Here is a 20,875-nt window from a genome sequence, read left to right as displayed (position 1 = left end):
CAAAGAACAATTTACCTTTTTTGAATAGAGGTGCCCACAGTGGGTAGATAAAGACGGTCTTAGAAATTACATATTGTTAAACAAAACTCCAACACAAAGTGGTGCGACCTGGTACTCGTAGGTAGGTATTACTGTAGAAAACATATCTGTAAGTTGATAATGTAGTGACGCGTTACGTAGAAAATAGGACTCACTTGTTATTGAACTGCCTTTGCTGTCTCACTAACTAAATTGCTGGGAAAGCCAATGAAAGTGACCGATTATTTTATGAATGTGATCTTTAAGTGTGTAATTATGGAGAAAATGGGTCCTAACTCCTTTTGGAATCAGGGAGTAATAATTTGTCTATTGAATATACAAGGAAAAGAAAAAAATACATATAAAATTTTCATTTAACTTGGACACCATGGACAGAATCACAGGTACTTGGGGTTAGGTCTAGGAATATAACAGCGTGAAAGCACAGGAGAGTTACCCAATTAATCATGACAATGTCTGTAAGCATATTATGTTTAGTAACTTTGTGCATGCCATTTCCTGAAATTATTTCATTTTAACTATCATCTTATTTTCATATATACATAAGTCAATAAATAACAATAAAACCTTTCATAATGTATGTTTCTCTCTCTGCACCCCAAGTACATTACTAGGGATAGTTGGATTGATTGTTATACCTTGGCAGAAACAGCCTCATTGCATCATTTAGACAAATATGAGGGTGCTCCAGAAAAGCAGAGATAGTTTGAGAGATGACTGACGATTTTGTGGTGACACTGATCAGACACACACACACACACAAAAAAAAAAAAAAAAAAAAAAACCTGGAAAAACAAATAAGAGGCTTTACAGAAAGAAAGCTTCATATTCTGTTGGTTACAAAAGTGGGAATCATTTATTTCAGGTAGACACAGTTCTCCTTCATGGAATGATTCTTCTACACCTGTGTTAAGAAGAGTCTGCAGCAGAAATGTTACATGGTTATTCTGACTTAGCTACACGAGTACATGCAAAGAAGAAAAAGGAGGAGACCATTGCTTCATCAGAAAAACAAGCAATTTTTCCCTGGCATCATGTCTTTGGATATGTACTGCCTTGGATAAATGTAGAAAACTGTTTGACATGTGGAAGAGTCTTAGAAAACTAGAGATTTTAGTACAAAGAAATCAATTCACTGAAAGAATGCCCACGCGAGGTTGTTACAACTTAGGATAGCCACACAGAGGAACTTCTAAAAGAACCCCACGCCATTGTTACTGACCTGCATTAACATCGTTGGCTTACACCTTCTCCAGGCCTGAGTCACACTGGGTATTACAAACGAAGCTAGAACAATGATGAAAATACTGATACAAAACAGTTTCAAGGTGATCATTCCAAAAATACCCTTCCTTTCAAAATCGAGCAGGTTATCCCAGGGTTTCTTTTTGAATGTTTCAGTTTAAAAAAGGTTTGTCAAGAAAATACTAGAGTTTAAAACATCTCTTAAAATGTCTGTTAAATGACAGAATTTTTTTAAATAGATTATTTCTTACAAAGTATAATTCAAAAGCTATCTTCCAAGAAAACATAACTATAAACCTCAAAATGCAAATCAAAACCATTACTTGAGTTCTTGCATATTCTTCCATTTCCTGGAGAAAAAGAGACCTGTTTTGTTTATCATGCTTGGGTATTTACAGTTTTAAAATATTCTAACAATAGAAACCAAGTTTCAGTACAAATCAAGCTGAGTTCTACAATTAATTATATTTTCTATGGTTTCACAAATATTGTCTGGCCGATAATGCACACCCACATGACTTCTGCAGCTTCTAGAGGATGTTGGGAATGTTAGGCAGCAAGATGCAGTGCCTTTTTTTCTCTTTAGCAGAATTGTAAACACACATATGAGACAGACACCAAAGAGAGGCTGTGTGGTGTGCATATCTTCACCAGAAAACAAAACAAGTACAGCATAGCCAAACTTCACCAGTTAAAGCTGGGAGGGGCATCGCAGGGTTCTCCCCAAAAGTGTAGGCTTCAAACCTATTTTTGTATTAGGTGACGCATGTTACATGTAGCTTTAATCGTGGCAGCTTGGTCAGATGGCATGCTACAGCTGCCATGTCATTTCCCTTCGTCCATCTCATCGGTGCATGCTGATGGGTTCCAGCTCTTAGAGAATGTATGAGACAGCACATGCAGTGGGTCTGATAGTGTCAGCACACCCACTATACTGAGTGCACATAATTACTAGCCCTGACCTCTCTCTAAGGAAACTGCCATTGGACACTCTTCTAAATGAGCGTGAGGCTTCTATTTAGCTCTTTTCATCTAACACCTATGAACTTAAGTATGCAAAATATCAGGCCTTACATATCAAAGATTAATGTTTGCTACCAAATGAGATTAAAGTATTTTGATTAGATATTTATTTTGTAGGTGAATTTGCTAAAATTCACATATTTTATATTTGGTTGAAAAATCAAGTAAGTGCATAGCCTGAATTTTATATGTAGGTTGCAAACAAAATAGAACAAAACCAATCTTTCTGTTTCTTAATTAAAACATCAGAGGTTAATGGCTGTAAAGTAAACCTAGAAGCATATAAAAATAAATGAATATTTTGAGAATACAAAACAAGTGTAGTAAAAGAATATATATATATTTTTTTAGAATACTAAATCCTTGAAATTTAAAAAAAAAAGAAATGTTCTTACTTATCCACGACAGTGCCCACGAAGTGTGCCGTTTGGCAAAGTTAAGCTGACTCTGTCACTTCATTCCATGATACTTTGATACTTTTTATATCAGTAGGAAAACAAACAAAGAAACAAAAAATAAAAAGCAAAACCTTTTGAAGAGCAGAGCTGTGACACTCCGTCCTTTGTGAAGTAGTGTAACTAAACATTTTAAAAACTAAAGAAACGGTTGTTCCCCCTAATAGCTCCATAAGCTTGAATGTATGTAACAGAGAGACAAAGGTATCTCTAGTACATGCACACAAGCCTCATTCCACGAAGAAATATGCCACCTAGTATAAGCTTTAAGTCTGTTTTGCTCTTTCTAGCAGCTACATAATCTAAAACTGTACAGTCCTTCCTATCCCCATTCTTCTAACCTACTTTATAGTAACATCATAAACAGAGAGCTATTCGACATTGCCTTCTTGAAAACTAAACGCATATTAGCAAGAGATACAGAAAAAAATATAACTAAATAGCTTAGAGACCACAAAAGCCAGCAAGATGGTCCCACTCATTATACATGTATATTTCCATCAAGAGAGCAAAGTCTTCTCAATTTTAACATGAACATCCTAGTAAGTCAACATACTCAACCTGTCATTCTTGGAAATAAAATGAAAGCCCGTAAGTCTTTGCTTACAGATAAAAATAAAAGCAGGAAGATGGACATGACCACTCTTAGACGGCACAGGGAGCAATAGCCATCCCTGTTGTTCACAGAGAAAAGATCTAACTACCCATCCTGTTGGCCCAGCGTCTGGAACTCCGTGGTGTGTAAATTGTGTTGGAGAAAAACATTCTTCCTGCTGTATGTGTGTAAGGAGATAGGTCCTCGAGGCGGCTGTCCAAACCTGCCTGTGAAGGTGGAGTGCTGTCGGGACAGAGCTGCTGGGTCCTTTGGTTTCTCTGAGAACATGGAGAGTCCTTCTGTTTTAGTGGCTGGCTTCAGAAAACTCTGTCCCATAGTTATCCTCGAGTTCTGGGTCACTTCGGAGGTGACGGCTTCGTGATTTCCCCTTGCATGTTTCACAACTCCTCCTAATTCCTTGTCCTTCAAGAGATTGCTCAGACACATCCCTGGGAGCTGGCAGCTGTTCTTGTGAGGACTTGTCTGGTCAGCTGCAGAGTATCTAAAACGGTCCTCGGTGGGAGTATGGATTGCTTTTCTGTCCCTTGTGCTGAGACTTTGGCTCATAGTTCGACTTCGGTACATAGTCTGGGAAGAAACAGAAAAGGAAAAAAAAAATCTTTCAAATTCCTGTGTAGATAGTTGTGACCTGCAAACTCTTGTGCACGAACCTGAAATTTCTCATTAAGTGTGAGAAACCCAGTACAGTTCTCCATGAAATTCACCCTCCAAGTACTATAATAACCCCAGACAGTATTCTACAGTTTTACGTGAAAATAAAGCTTTTCTATTTTTCTTTTCTTTTCTTTCTTTCTTAATTAATTTTTGAGGGAGGCCTAATGGAGAACAAAAGACCAATACTTAACCCCTGGATTCAACCACTTAATAATGTTCCCACATAGACAACATAATTCTCAGGTTTGTTTTTTCTTACACCTCAATAGTAACCTAGAATTTAACAATTTGAAAGTAAGAAAGTTATCTCTACGATCAGAGGATAACCGTAGAACAGACAAAATTTCAGCACATGGTTTGTTGAGATTTTTTAGATGCAATTTATCCTTCAGAAATGCAAATCATCTTCCTTCCCTTAAGAAGCGTAAAGGTCTGCATGGAATTCTCTCATTTAGTCTTCCTTGAAGTACAAGCTGTCAATCACATTCCTCTTAAGCCCACAGTTTCATGATTTAGAACGCTTATGGAGGTAGAAACAGAAACTAACTGCACTATTATTTGCTGGAATGAAACAAAGAGGATGTGTCATCTCTGCAAAGAATAGCAGAATTCATGAAAGACAGATGAGGAAGAACGAAGCAGAACTACGGAGATTGTGGTGTGATGGCACATCTGCACATGGCGTCAGGGAAATTTCCGGTGACTTGAGATGTAAATGATGTACAGTAGGGTTAAGTACTCATTGAAAATCAAATCTGCAAACCATATATCTGCCCAGATCCCAAATCGCTCATACAGCTGTCATCATTTTGTTGTGTAAGGACTGTCACTACTTTTACATTAAGACATGCGAAATCAAAATGTAACTGTCATCTACAAAGCCTATTCTTCCTCTCTCCATAATAGCAGTTGTCTGGCTTAACCCCTAAGGACTGTCTGTGGCCTCTTTTCTTTATGACCCTGAACACCTGGTGCTTCCTGTTGTACTGGCAAATCCCAGTCTGTAGTTAAATATTTCCTAGAAACCCTTGTCCTCTACACAACTGCTTGGAGACATAGGTGTTAGACATTTACAGATTTATGTGTTTGGGATATGTTGTGTAGTGTTATGGAGTGTATATTACATGTCAAGAAATATGCTAACTTTTGAATACATTCTCTCACTATGTTGTCATTTTAGTTGAGGCTTCATCATCATTGAAAAGAATTCTGCTGTGTTATACTTTCTCTTCTTTGGCTCGTCCATTTCAGGTTGAAGAAATGAACTACTCAGACCTATTTTATTTTGTTTTGTCTTGTTTTGTTCTGTATTTGCTTCAGTGTTGTCAATGACCTGACATTTTTATTTTTGTCATGGTCTTATTTAGAGACACCTTCAGTCTCTTCCACGCTATGAAGTAACAGTGGAATAAGATGTTGAATATCTATACTGGGGTTAATAAAAATAACAAAAAGAACCCACTGGTCTGGGAGGACAAAAAGCAGTAAAATTTATCTTTATTATTCAGGAGCTTCCTGGTTTCTTTTCCTTTTCCCTATGGTGCTTCTCCAGTACTCTGGGTTCTCCTTATAAAAATAAACTGTGGCTTCAGTCCTCTCTGTGACATAATCTAAGATGCTTACTAAGGTGTTGACTGTCACCTTAGGAGTGCCCATCAGCCTTGTGTTTCATTCCTGGCGGCCACATGCTACGCACATGAATCCTGCTTCTGAATACTGTGGGGAAAAAACTAATCTGTTTCTAGTGGAAGGAGACATCAGGAAATCAAGAATGATAAAAGCCAGCAGTAATATTTCTCCTCCTACTGGCATTATTTCAATGACAAATCATAGTTACATACATGTATGGGGTACAACAAAAGGTCTTGATATGTGTATACAATGTTGACAGTTCAAATTAAGCAGAGTGACATATATATTATCTCATATATTTGTTTTTTCACTTCTGTTTTTACATGCGCTGCTGATGAAAGTACGGAAGGAGACCTCACTGACATTGGTTTAATAAGGCAGCATAGTAAAATAGTCATTATTTTCTTTATCTAATCATTTTAGACCTTCTATGATACTTTATTTCATCCAATACACAAATTTAATAACTATACATAGAAGGACAAACAACTGATTTCCACAGGCACCTAAGTGCTCATCCCTAGAACTTTCTCAGGGACTTACAGCTACAGCGCATCTGTCACAGCAACATACAAAATGAGATCTCCCTTTCTCACTTTACATTTTTGTACAAAAATACATAGTTAAACCATTTGTTTCAATTTGTCTGGAATAGGTTGCTTTTGACACTTCAGACTTTTTTTTCAGTTTTTTTTAACATTTATTAATTGCACTTTATTCACTTTGTATCCCCCCATAAGCCCCTCCCTTCTCCCCTACCAATCTCACCCTCCCTCCCCCTTCATCACGCATGCACCTCCCCAAGTCCACTGATAGGGGAGGTCCCCCTCTCCTTCCTTCTGATCTTAGTCTATCAGATCACCTCAGAAATGGCTGCATTGTCATCTTCTGTGGCCTGGTAAGGCTGCTCCCCCCTCAGAGGGAGGTGATCAAAAAACAGGCCAATCAGATTATGTCAGAGGCAGTCCCTCTTCACATTACTATGGAACCCACTTGGACACTGAACTGTCATGTGCTACATCTGTGCAGGGGTTCTAGGTTATCTCCATGTATGGTACTTGGTTGGAGTATGAGTCTCTGGGAAGACCCCTGTGTTCAAATTTTCTGGTTCCGTTGCTCTCCTTGTGGAGTTCCTGTCCTCTCCAGATCTTACTATTTCCCTCTTCTTACATAAGATTCCATGCACTCCAGGCTTTTTAAAAGATCTGCTTTATACACCATCAAGTTCAGCGCTTACAGAGGATATGAACAGCATAGGAGCAAATAATGGTCAAAGTGCTGAATACATTTATGAATATAAGTTTTATAGAACACTTCTGAAATGGGTACTACATATAGTGAATAATAGTTCTGCTCACAAAAGGTTAGTTTCCTGTCTTGTCTTCAGGCAGCTTAAAATTTAATATAAAGCTCATCTAGAATAAGAAACCTGAGTGGCCACAGGGAGTTTAGTTTTTCTAATTTTCTCATCTATAAAAGTAAGATTTATATTCAGCCAACATCTCCATTTACAACATTCAAAAAATTGTGAAAGTAAAATGTCTAATTTTGTACTTTGAAAATAGTCATATTGCATGTTCTCTTAATGAGGGTAGTATTAATAAGAAAAAGAGAGGAAAAGAACATAAAGCAAGCACCAGACTATGAAATTATTTTGATAAGTATTTATTCCATCTTTTAGAGCCTAAAACACTTTGAAGACCTATCTCAACATAAAAGTAATTTCTCCCTAATATTAGTAATTTCATATTTATTATTGTAGGTTAGTTCCCCAAAACACAAATTCCATCAAAAATATTTATAACAAGTTTATTAGGGAATATTTTGTAGCCAACAGTTATAGAGAGATGGAAAATGCAAAAGCAGACAGAGGGAGACGGTAAATTCTATGCAAAAAAAAAAAAAAAAAAACCAAAAAAAGAAAAACAAAAAAACAACATGCTAATGTATCAGCCAGGCACAGATGAAGCTGAGATGATTCTTTATGCTCAGGCAAACAGATGATAGTCTTGCACTCTTGTAAGACATTATTGGATGACACAAGAAAGGCTTTAATCTTGGTTTTTATTCTCTAGAAATTTTATACATTTTTATTCTCTAGAAATAAGTTAAAGGAAAGATACTTGAGAGCTATCAGTCACCACTATCTTCAGAAACTGAGTTAAGGAAGGATTGACATGTATGTGTGTGTGTGTGTGTGTGTGTGTGAGAGAGAGAGAGGGATGGAGAGAGAGAAAAAAGAAAGAAAGAATACTACAGTGTGATTATGATTGTCATATGAATGTATGTGAGAAAGAGAGATAAAGTGTGTACTATTGTGATTGTGCTTATGTGAGTGTGAGAATTGTATGTGTCTTCAGCAGAAGGAAGAAGAACTAAAAGGCATGACACTGCATTTATTGCACTAATTATCCAATAACAACAAGCATATGTTTAATGTATTATAGGATTATGTAGCTAACTAGTAAAATAGTGATTTTTCATCTAAAATACATTGTCTTTATATGTCATTAATGCATGGGTGTCACTGTGTATGTGTGTGTGTGTGTGTTTGTCTGTCTGTCTGTGTGTGTTCTGGAATTCAGGTTTAGAGTACATGCAATGAAAGGTGACTTTAGAATGCTGACTCCAGAGCTGAAATTGGTGTTGCACTGTAGAACGCACATGAGCTGCGATTATCTACATCAGGCAGGGCCTGCAGCATCCTTCCATGGAAACGGGAAGTTTTCATGGCTCCCTAGCATTTATACTCAGATAGTGGTCGACAGTAAGAAGTTTGTCATCTGTGGTCCATATGTTTCTGCTTCTTTAAAATCGTGTCAACCACTGCTCCTATGAACAATCCCAGTGAAAACCAGAGTCAGGGGAAAATAAAGGTGAACTTAAAATGGGACCTGTGAAGGAAGAGGCAGTGCAGCATCAAGAGCTGGGAGGCACGGAAAAGGGTGGCAGGGTGACAGAAGCCTATTACTGAAATGTTTTATGTACATGTTCGGATTGCACTTTGGAAGACAGTATGACTCTGAAGGCACTTAATACTAAATATTGCCTCATCAATATCAATTTTAAACTTCCTTTTTCTGATTTTATTTATAAAACAATTTTTATTTTATCAGTCAAGAAAGACTTTTGAAAATGTTCTTAAGTGATAACATGGAATATTTTTTTTGCAGCTCAATTAATGAAAGACAAAATGAATCTTCAGAAAATTCAATACTTATACAAATCTCCAGAAAATAATCTATGGATGTGGTCCTCAACTACAATACTTTATTGATCATGTAATACATTTTCCATTCATAATTACTTCTAATTGAGATCCATTAATTTGTTCTATACAGGTTGATAGTTTCTTCATTCTTAAACTACCAACTCCTGTATGCATGCTCATGCAAGTGCATGCACACACACACACACACACACACACATTAGCACATGTACATACGTATCTTCATTGCTAATATTAGATGAGTGCAGATATTTTAAAGAGACATAACAATATTTCAGAGGCATTCTGTATCTCTAGTATTTATAGTTTTAGCTTTCTCACAATACACAAGAAAAGTCATATTAGTACAAGAAGTACTCAGAAGAAATTGCAATGCTTTCACAACCACCAAAGCAATGTTACATTAAATCTGCTGCATATTTCAGAATGTTAAACATAAACTATTTAAACATCATTTTGTCAGTACTGTTGAACACGAAAAGGATAAAGAAAATGTGGAAGAATAGTTATTTATCTCCTTTCCCCAATATATAAATTTGACAGATGGAGGCTCAATCCTTTGTTAAAAATGAGAGCTGAAAGAATACTCCCATTAAAATATCTTTTTTTCATATTATTATTATTATTTACAATTTATTCATTTGTATCTCTGCTGTAGCCCCATCTCTCATTTCCTCCTGGTCCCTGGTCCCTCCTTCCTGATTTCCCCACTATGATCCTCCCCTAGTCCACTGAGAGTGGAGGACCTCCTCCCCTTCTACCTGACATTAGCCTATCAGGTCTCATCAAGACTGCCTAGATGCTCTTTCTCTGTGGCCTTATTAGGACACTTTGCCGGGGGCGGGGGGGATGATCAAAAAGCAGACAACCAAGCTCACCTCAGAGACTGCTCCTGCTCCATTTACTAGGGTACCCTCATGAAAACTGAGCCACACATGTGCTACCTCTGGGCAGGGGGTCTAGGTCCTATCCATGCATGGTTCTTGGTTGATTCATCAGTCTGCAGACCCCACTGGGCCCAGATTTCTTTTTATTCTGTTGCTCTCCTTGTAGAGATCCTGTCCCCTCCAGGTTTTTCAATCTACCTCTTCCTGCATAAGATTCCCTGCACTCTTCTCAAAGTTTGGCTACGATTCTTAGCATTTGCTTTGATACCCTATTGGGTAGAGCCTTTCAGAGGACCTCTGTGGTAGGCTTCCATCCTGTTCCTCATCTCTTCCCGTGTTCAATATCTATCCTGTTTGCCCTTCTGAATGAGGATTAAGCCTCATCCCTAGGGTCCTCCTTGTTGATTAGCTTCTTTAGGACTATAGATTTTACTATGTTTATCCAATATTATACGGCTAATATCCACTTATAAGTGAGTATATACCATGCATATATTTCTGCTTTTGGATTACCTCACTCAGGATGATCTCTTCTAGTTCCCACCATTTGCCTGCAAATTTCATGATTTCCTTGTTTTTAATTGTTGAGTAGTATTCCATTGTACAAATGTACCACAATTTCTGTATCGTTGAAGGACATCTAGTTTGTTTCCAGATTCTGGCTTTTACAAATAAAGCTACTGTCTTTTCAAAAATTAATTAATTAATTAATTAATTAATTTCAGTTTATTCACTTTGTATCCCAGCCCTATCTCCCTCCCTCATGCCCTCCCACTGCCACCCTCCTTCCATCTTCCCCTCCTATGCCCCTCTCCCGTTCCACTGATAGGGGAGGTTCTTCTTCTCCCCCATCTGACCCTAGTCTATCAGGACTCATTAGTACTGGCTGCATTATTATCATCTGTGGCCTGTTAAAGTCGTTTCCCTCTCAGGGGGAGGTGATCAAAGAGCCAGCCACTGGGTTCTTGTCAGAGACAGTTTCTGTTCCCATTCCTTAGGCACCCACTTGCAGACTGAGCTGCCATGGGCTACATCTGTGCAGGGGTCCTAGGTTATCTCCATAAATGGTCCTTGGTTGGAGTATCAGTCTCAGAAAAGATTCCTTTGCCCAGATATTTTTTGGTTTTGTTGCTCTCCTTCTGGAGCTCCTGTCCCCTCTGGGTCTTTCTATCTCATAAGCTTCTGAACCCTCCCCCATTGGAGGGAGGAATGGAAATTTATACAAGCAATTTGGAAATCAATCTGGCACTATCTCAGTCAATTAGGAATAGTGCCTCCTTAAGATTCAGCTTTACCACTCCCAGGCACATATCCAAAAGATGCTCAAGTATACAAGAACATTGCTCAACCATGTTTGTAGCAATATTATTCATAATATCTAGAAGCTGGAAACAACCCAGATGTTCCTCAGTTGAGGAATGAATACAGAAATTGTGGTACTTTTACACAACGAAATACTACGCAGCAATTGAAAACAAGGAAATCATGAAATTTGCAGGTGAGGTATCGCAGAAGCAGAAAGACATACATGGTATATATTCACTTATAAGTAGATATTAGACATATAACATAGGATAATCATACTAAAATCTGTACACCTAAACAAGCTTATAAAGAAGGAGGACCCTGGGTAAAATGCTCAAACCTCATTGAGAAAGGTAAAGAAGATAGACAATGGAAGAGGGGAAAAAACAGGAAACAGGACAGGAGCCTACCACAGGGGGCTTCTGAAAGACTCTACCCAGCAATGTATCAAAGCAGATGCTGAGACTCATAGCCAAACTTTGGAGAGAGTGCAGGGAATCTTATAAAGCTGCTATCTTTAACACAGTCATCCTTTTTAAAACATGGTAGCATCTTGTGTTACATTTTCAACAGCAGAGCAAGCACTTTAGTGTGTAAAGATGAATGACAGTGCTCAGATTACACTCTGAATTATCAAAATAAAGACTTAAGAACTCCACTATTAGCAACAACATATGAACTCAAACCAATCTTCAACAATACTTAACGTTAATGAAAATACTAAAATGGGCTGAGTAAGTAACTTCATTAGTTCAAAATAAGCATTGAAGTCGCAACTTTTGGCAGTACAATAAGTGAATGACATAGCATGATATAATATCTGTGGAAATCTAAGTTAATTAAAGTATACAAAGTATAAATATAAAGTCAAAATAGTGTACATTTGAAACACCATAGCCATTTCTATCCATATCTGTAGTGTGATTAAATATGACTGCTATGTGAAAAGTAATTTGAACATATGGGTGGAGTGGCACATGCCTGTAGTTCTAGGACTCTAGGAGAATGCAGGACAATTGTGAGTTAGAGAAAAGCCTGGGCTACATAGTAACATCCTGTCTCAAAAGAAGATATTATGGACAAAAGCATATACAAACATGACTACTCATTCAATAGAATATTGACATATATATAAGTATATTAATTTTCTATACTGCATGTTTATGAACTAATGATTCTAAATATTTCCTATCACACACTTTCAATATAAATTAAATTTTCCTGCAGGATTTTACTTTAATTAAAAATATTTTTTTCCATACCTGAGCAAATTTCTATGCAAAACACATAGTGGAGACCTTTCCAATGCCATTAAATGCTAGTTTCATATTTGGTTCACTACATATTTTCAGAGTAACCATCACTTTCACAGTTATTTTTTCCCTGTCTGAAAAGGGAAAATCAGGTCCTCTCACATTGAGAAAGGTCTCCTTTCACTATTTCTCGTGGGTGCTAAAAATTGTCTTAATGGGATGCCCTTGGCACTGTGACAACTTTGAGTGGCAGAATCCTGAGCATAGCCCATTCCATAGCATACACCTGAAGGGATACTTGTGTGCTCAGTTTAAAGACTGGTCTCTAGAGTTCTCCAAATGAGTGTGCTGCTTGCAGAATTTACTGTTACAGGACACAGATATCTAACTTGTAAAATTTCATCACACCAATTTCCAAGATATTTTTTATGAATACCTTGAATAAAATTGAATTAAACATAAGTGTGTCAATAGGTTAGAGTTGAAGTAACTTTAAAAAATGCCAAAGTAAGGAGAATACCTGGGTATAAGTTACTGAAACACTTTAAGTCATCATAATATTCCAAGCAGTTCTTTAATCTTGAATGAAACAACAAGTTATATACCAACACACAAATGCAGTTGTTTCAAAAGTACATACGATTTTATCCCTGTCTTTAATCATTCATAATTATGAATGGGGCAAAATTAAGCTGATAGCCTATTATTTGTAATAGCCAAAAATCAGAAAACCAACTAGATGTCTCTCAACTGAAGGATGGATAGACATCAAAAGTGGGAGAAGGGAAGGAACAGGATAGGAGCCTACTACAGAGGGCTTCTGAAAGAATCTACAAAGGCACTATGAAAGCAGATGCTGAGTCTCATAGCCAAACTTTGAACAGAGTGCAAAGTTCTTCTTATGGAAGAAGATGGATATAGAAGACGCAGAGGGTCCAGGAGCACCACAAGGAGACAAACAAAGCCAAAGGGGGTATTGCATAGACAGGACATAGATGCCCTGCTCAGATATAACCCATAGACAGCTCAGTCTCCATGTGGGTTCCATGGTAAGGTGAGAAGAGACAGTCTCTGACATGAACTCTGTTGCCTGCTCCTCGATCACTTCTCCCTCGTGGGGCGACTTAGCCAGACCACAGAGGAAGAGGATCTAGACAGTTCTGATGAGACCTGATAGGCTAGGGTCAGACAGTAGGGGAGGAGGACCTCCTCTATCAGTGGACTAGGAGAGAGGGATGGGGAAGAAATAAGGAAGGAGGGTGGGATTGGGAGGAGACAAGGGAGGGGCTACAAGTAGGATACAAAGTGAGTAAAACATAAATAATAATAACAATAATAAAAACAACAATAATAATAAAAGAAAAAATAACTAGAAACAAAATAATAGTTATCTATTATTTATCTTAGCGATTTTTACTTGGGTAAGAAAACAAATCTACAAGTCGTAGTTTGCCTTTCTATAGTTGCCAAGGATGGTAAATACTCTAAGATATTTCCTAACCATGCTTTTTAAAATTTTTGAGACCTCCAAGTTCACATCCATAGGCCATTTTTAATCAGATCGTTGTATTCTTGTCCTTGTTTTTTCATTATTTGTTTTTAGTTGTTTACTTATTTATTGATGATGTTTTGTGAATACTGTAGTAGCATAACATCCTGCACAAGATTACTACTCCTGCTTTTTCCTCCCCACTATTCCTCAAACTCATGCCCCCTTATTCTTTTAAAAATTATTCTTTTAAAAATTAAAAACTTTGTTTAAAGTTTTGTTCATACAATATATTTTGATCAAGTTTTCCCTTCCAACAAATATCCCTAAATTCTCCCTGCCACTTTAGCATACCAACTTCCTGGTCTCTCTCTCTTAATATAAATTGAAAACTAAATAAAATCCAATAGGATCAAAACATTAATATAACAAATGAAACCAAAAGCTCACAATAAAATCACGGAATTTGTTTGGTATTTGTTGTATTATGCGCTTAATTTTTACTATTTATGTATCTTTTAGTAACAGATGGAAAAGTACATGCCAGCCTAGTTAAGTCCTAAAAACTCAAAAATTATATTCATATGTTTAAAAAACAAAACTGTCTACCCTACATCAAAAAGGGGGCAAGCCAGAAAATAGCCACTATCAATGTAAAGCCCAGGTACAAGATGCCTAGGGTATGTTTAAATGCTAAAGGAAGAAGAGAGCTGGGAGAGCAGAGCTGGAGGAGAGGTCTTGGAATGATGTGGAGAATGAACTGGACGTAAGATTTCACAAAAAGCAAGTATAATGGGTAAAATCTGAATGTTAGGAAACTATGAGGGCTTGGAGGTTTAGGATGGAGTAATTATTGCCCAGCATTGTGATCTAGGTTAACTAAATAAATCATAGTCTCTGTGTGATGATTTGGTTATACAACTGTTTAGGATTAGCAGCAGCTTTACGAAAAGATATATCAATAGTAAATATTAATATTTTTTTACAACAAATGGTGCCCAACTAACCTAAGTATCCACAACCTTTAAATCATACTTTATCATAATTTGATGAGGGGACTAAGCTCCCGGTGATAAAACCCAAACTTAAAACCTAAAAACTCCCAGGTCAATTACTGTGTCTTTAAGAGAGACTCTTAAACCAGTCCAAGAGCAAAAGACAGCCTCCTGTGGGCAGATCTGAGACTTAACAAAACTGGCTGCTGCTGCAGTCTGAGGGGTAAACAAGCATGGCTTCTTTATACTGTGGCTGGCTCAGCTGGGCTCAGCTCAACAGCCATGACAGGAAAGAAAGGAACTAGAGGCAGACAAACCTCTAGACAGAAGTTGGACTAAAACTGTATCTGAAATAAAATTTAAAAAAATTGCTATGGCAGAAGGTGTTTTAATCCCTTTTGGCTTCATTTTGGCTGTCATAGTCATGGATCTGGTTGCAATATGTTGAATGGTGATGGTTCTTCTCCATGCCTTCTCTGAGAAAGTTCAAGGAGAAAATGGGGGAAAAGCCAAGGATTGGAATACTAAGGTACAGATAAGAAAAAGGGCACTCTTCCTAATAATTAGATTAATAATGACTAAAATTCAAAGCTCTCTGGCTGCAAGATACTTGTCAGCTCTTTCTGGTCAGGATCTGCCAATTCACTGAACCATCAACTAAAAATAACAACTGGGCTTTGCTGGTTACAGTGTAAATTAGCACACACAAAATAAAAAGAAACAGGCAGTTCTCTGAGTTCAGGATCAAGGTAATTTACATAATAAAAGCCAGGACGGCAACTCCTGCTGTTTAGCCATTTGCAGAAGATAGTCTAAGATTCAAAATGACAAAATTTTCCTTAAGGTTACCATGTAGCTCTCCTTGTGGAGTTCCTGATCTCTCCAGATCTTACTATTTCCCACTTCTTACATAAGATTTCATGCACTCTGCCCAAAGGTTGCCCATAAGTCTCAGAGTCTGCTTTGATAGTCTGCAGGGCAGAACCTTTCAGAGGCCCTCTGTGGCGAGTTTCTAGGTTGTTTCCTGTTTTCTTCTTCTTCTGATGTCCATCCTCTTTGCAACAGAACCAGAAAATTTGAACACAGGGGTCTTCCCAGAGACTCATACTCCAACCAAGTACCAGGCATGGAGATAACCTAGAATCCCTGCACAGATGTAGCCCATGGCAGTTTAGTGTCCAAGTGGGTTACATAGTAATGGGAAGAGGGACTGTCTCTAACATAAACTGATTGGCCTGCTCTTTGATCACCTCCCTCTGAGGGGGGAGCAGCCTTACCAGGCCACAGAAGATGACAGTGCAGCCATTCCTGATGAGATCTGATAGACTAAGATCAGAAGGAAGGAGAGGAGGACCTCCCCTATCAGTGGACTTGGGGAGGGGCATTCGTGAAGAAGGGGGAAGAAGGTGGGACTGGGAGGGAAAGAGGGTGGGGCTTATGGGGGGATGCAGAATGAATAAAGTGTAATTAATAAAATTAAATTAAATTTTAAAAATTATTTTAAAGACATACCATAAATAGGTACCAGAATGTCTGTATAATAAATAACTTCCTGTCCATTGAATAACTTTCAAGTGGAAGAATTGTTGGAGCGAAGACACCATATCAATGAAGAGCCTTCCTGGAATCTCTGATCATTGATCATAATACTGTTAACTTTTGTTAATTCAGCAATTTTAAAAGTCCATTTACATGTCAGAAGACAGAGGTAGGTGGATCTCTCTTAGTTCAAAGACAGCCTGTTCTACAGAGTGAGTTCAAGGACAGTCAAAGCTACACAGAGAAAACCTGCCTCAAAAAACACAAACAAACAAACAACAACATTTCACTTATGATCAAATGAATGCCCCGTGTTATATATTTCAAAAGATTCAGCCTCAGACTACTTGGTTCTGCTATCTTTTTAGAAGCTTGTACAATTTAAGGGAAACCAGACAAAATTAAAATTCTGGCCATGAAGTGATGATTGCAGAATCTTGGATTTTCTGCTGATGATATGGTGACTTGATACTATTTAAAAGCCCTTCAAAGCATTTGCAACATCAAAGAACATTATGAGTGCGCGCGCGCGCGCGCGTGTGTGTGTGTGTGTGTGTGTGTGTGTGTGTGTGTGTGTGTGTGTGTAAATATGCAGGGGATTTGAGATGAAGTAATATGCATTTTCTCTCCAGCTTTTCCGAAATGTTTTCATACAGAATAAATAATGTGAAACAGCAAGAGATTAATCATGGTATGGAATCTTATGGCCAAGATATAATTGTGTACGTGTTAGGACCATATTTTTAAAAAAGGAACGAAACTTTAAAATGCACACTTTCACTCCACAAAGAATTGAGCCTTTGAGATAAGAGGTTTACTTAATAATAGCATTTTTTAAATAGCTAAACTTTTTTCCTACTCATGATGAATTTTAAAGGTGTTAGAAACAACTCATTATAGAGTGAAAAGAGAAATTATAAAGCTATTTTTCCTTTAGAAAACCCGTTATATCAAAGCAAATCATTTTCTTTACAAATTCAGGGTAACCTCAGAAAGTCTGCCTAACAAAGAGAAAACAGATGGGCCAACTGCTTCAAAGTTAGTCATCCTTAAAAAGATCTAAAATTGATTTTTAAATAGAAAGAAATCTACAAAGCATAAAATATAATAAGTGTCAGATGACACATATAAATTGCTAAGATCTAAATAATTATGCTTAATTATTTATATTTTATTGATGTCAATTATGGTCATTTTAATAATTTCAAATACCAAACTCACTGAAATATTAATGTCTCCATTTCTTGATTTTTATAATAAAGAATGCAAAATACAATGAAAATTATGAGAATGTATTTTAATTCTTTGATTTTTATATGGAAAAAGCATCTAGATTATATTAATATTCCCAAGATTATAAAACTTTATGTCATCAATTAATCAATTTTAGATATCCTATAGATGCCCTATATTTTTAAGTGAGTATATGTAATCATTATCTCTCATCTAATGCATAGGCATAAATTGTACATTTAATATAAGGTACAGGACCAAAAGAACAAAAAGATTGAAAATGGAATATTACTGATACATGATATTTATCGGACAATTTAGATAAAAATCCATGGTCTATGAACTTAAAATAATATCTGTTGAGTCTGTGAGATGAAACTGTTGACTGAATAAAAGAAAAGAAAAGAAAATTTTTGTTGCTCTGTTATGAGAAAAGGAAGTGGTAAGTGTGTGTTGATGAAGAGTTGCCTTCATGACCTCGGTTCTGACAGACTGAGATGCTAAGGGCCCTGACTGTAGCAGCAAGTTAGCAAAGGCTAGATAGTTCCCACTCTTCTGACTGAAGCTGTGGAAAGGTGAAAGGTCTGTTTATTTCTGGCTACAGATGGGTCTCTCCCGTGTATCAGTGGAGGTTAAGTTCAACATTAGAATTATAAGGCTGAGGTGAGTTCTTATCCTGGCCTAAAGATGGGAGTTTTCATTGGCAGAAACACTGAGTAGCCGTTGACTTTGGGAAGTAGGAAATTCAAAGCGCATGTGCTATATTAAAGTATCTGGACAAATATCTTTTAGGTATCCATGGCGAAGGATGCCTGAGTAATGTTGAAAACAAAATGAAACTGAAACTAATGTACTATATTAGCTTATAAATATCTCTAGTTCCCTGTGTTGTTGTTTTTTTTTTTTCATTTTTTTTACCTTCACAATTTATCCTTCCATTCATTCATCTACCCACATATTCTTAGGGAGTACATATTATAAATATCAGTTCAAATAAATCTTTTAATATATAAAAAATATCATCTTAGAAATGAATCATGGTTTTGCTCCAGAAACAAAGGTAGTAACATTATTAAAATGGTAAGGAAGTTGATAAAAGTATGTAAATGAGCTTGAAATAAAGGCTAGAGACAATGAAATAAGGTATGGCAAGTGTACAGTAATGGCTGCATGTCTTGTCTCCCAAACAATTCTATCTTGCTTGCTTTAACTCCCATCTCCCTTTTACCATTTTATTTATGCTTGCCTTTAATTCCACCTAAAGTACTTCAGAGATTTAAGAAAAATGGAAATTTACCACACATTATTTTTTTGCCTAAGAAGCACTTAAGTGGAATTAATCACTGTGATCTGAAATTCTTTCGTTTTTTTATATAACATCACAACATCAAATCCTTTAATTTTGTATAATTTCTCTAGTCTCATTTTCATTTTTTTATAATTTTTATTTTTATATTAATTACAAGCTATTTACTTTGTATCCCAGCTGTATCCCCCTCCCTCATTTCCTCCCAATCCCACCCTCCCTTCCTCATCTCCTCCATGTCCACTGATAGAGAGGTCCTCCTCCCCTTCCATCTGACCCTAGCTTCTCAGGTCTTATCAGGACCGGCTGCATTATCTTCCTTTGTGGCCTAGCAAGTCTGCTCTTCCCTCAGAGGGCTGTTGGAGGGGCAGGGAGCAAACAGCCTGCCACTGAGCTCATGACAGAGACAGTCCCTGTAAAAAATTAAGTTCACCGAGTGTGCTGAAAGCACAGCAGACAACAATGGTGCTCTCAATAGCTCTTCTGTTCTGGGCCCCTCTTCACTATCTACATCCATATGTAGATAGTGTGGTGCTTTTCCAAGATAGGAAGTTAATAACTCAAGGTAGCTCCAGGAAATCCCTGACACTGGTCAGATTCACTGCACTCCTCCATTTCTATGAGTATACAGATGGAAAATACTGCTAAGAATCACTCCTGGACTGACCCAGGGATAAAAACAGAACAGGCAAGCAGCGTGCTCGAAAGAGGATCTAGCCAAGAAACCAAAGAGTGGCAGAGACTACACAAAGTACGTAAAAGAGAGAAGACCAGCTGACATACCCAGAAGAGGCTCAGAACAACCGAAACTCTGCAGAGAACACTCTCCAAACTGTGTTGCCTCCAGACTGTGCAATGTGCTCTGGGTCACTAGATTTTGTAAGCTGTCACACATGCGGGGGTGGACTTTGGTTAAGTAGCTGTCTTTAATAATGTCTGCACTTGTAAGAAGCCCTACATATTTCTGTAAGTAACTCCAATAAAACCCATTGATTCACCAAATTGAACTTTAGAGGTACCTGAACTTTGATCTATCACAGTTTCACTGTCTAGAGTAAGTATGCTTGTGTGTTGCATCTTCCAAAAAGTCTATTTCATAACTGATGTGTCAAAATTCACCGGACCATTGAATACTTACCAGTGGGAACACGTATGAGAAGAGTGATTCTCCTTCAGCACCTATCAGGTGCTGTAACTTACCAGTAGCTGTGAGTAAGAAAGGGGTTGGGAAGAACATCTCTCCTGTTTATACAGAAATTCATTAGCTGGCTTGATCACACAAGCGTCTGGGGCAGGAAACCACAGCTGATGTGAGGTGATGAATGAAACAGCTGTGCTTCCACAGTGTTCCTCTGTACACTTCCCATCCTACCGTCCTTAAACTCATTCGGCTCCTCTTCCATGATCTACCCTGAACCCTGATAGCTGTGGGACAGTGATGAAGATAATCATTGTAGGGCCAAATTCGCAGTCTCTCCTCAGCCAACTATTTTCTTATTTTCTCCAATATTTTAAAATATGGCCGTGAAATAGTCAAGTAAAACCAAAATATGTGCTGAAGTCCAACAATCCAAATAGACAAATCCAGGTGTTAGATGCTCATGCTAAATATTACTTTAGCCCAGCATATCTATACATGTCAACTGTGGTTTCTGTCTATCCATGTAGCACACTAGGAGACAACATATGAATCGACTGTTTTCGAGCTTTTCAAGTGGAGCAGTTTTGCCTCGTGGGGTACTTTTCATAAATATTTACCTTTACTTTATGTGTGTGGGTGTTTTGCCAGGGCACATATCCGTGCACACATGAACACAGTGCCCATAGAGTCCAGAAGAGGACATCAGCATCTGAGCTTATGGGGCTGTAATTACAGATGGCCATTAGTTCCCATGTGAGTACTGGGGACCAAACTCAGGTCTTCCGAAAGAACAGCAAGTGTTCATAAATATGGAGCCATCTTTCCACACCCCCA

At 37.5% G+C, this 20,875-nt stretch overlaps 1 protein-coding gene across 2 annotated transcripts in view; it reads right to left on the bottom strand.

The window, feature by feature from the left end:
• Window positions 1–829: 829 nt before the first annotated feature.
• Window positions 830–20,875, bottom strand: part of Ccser1 (coiled-coil serine rich protein 1) — a 1,241,689-nt gene continuing 1,221,643 nt past the window's right edge. Inside the window, exon 11 of one of the 2 annotated variants that reach the window (XM_060373765.1) lies at window positions 830–3,945. In XM_060373765.1, coding sequence (XP_060229748.1) covers window positions 3,463–3,945 — 483 coding nt within the window. In that variant the 3' untranslated portion in view covers window positions 830–3,462. The remainder of the gene's footprint in view (window positions 3,946–20,875) is intronic. The other variant, XM_060373766.1, reaches the window with a different exon arrangement.

This window comes from Meriones unguiculatus, chromosome 21, assembly GCF_030254825.1.
Source record: "Meriones unguiculatus strain TT.TT164.6M chromosome 21, Bangor_MerUng_6.1, whole genome shotgun sequence".
Taxonomy (NCBI): domain Eukaryota; kingdom Metazoa; phylum Chordata; class Mammalia; order Rodentia; family Muridae; genus Meriones; species Meriones unguiculatus.
Note: the sequence above shows the minus strand (reverse complement) of the source record. Positions and strands in the feature narration are given on the sequence as shown.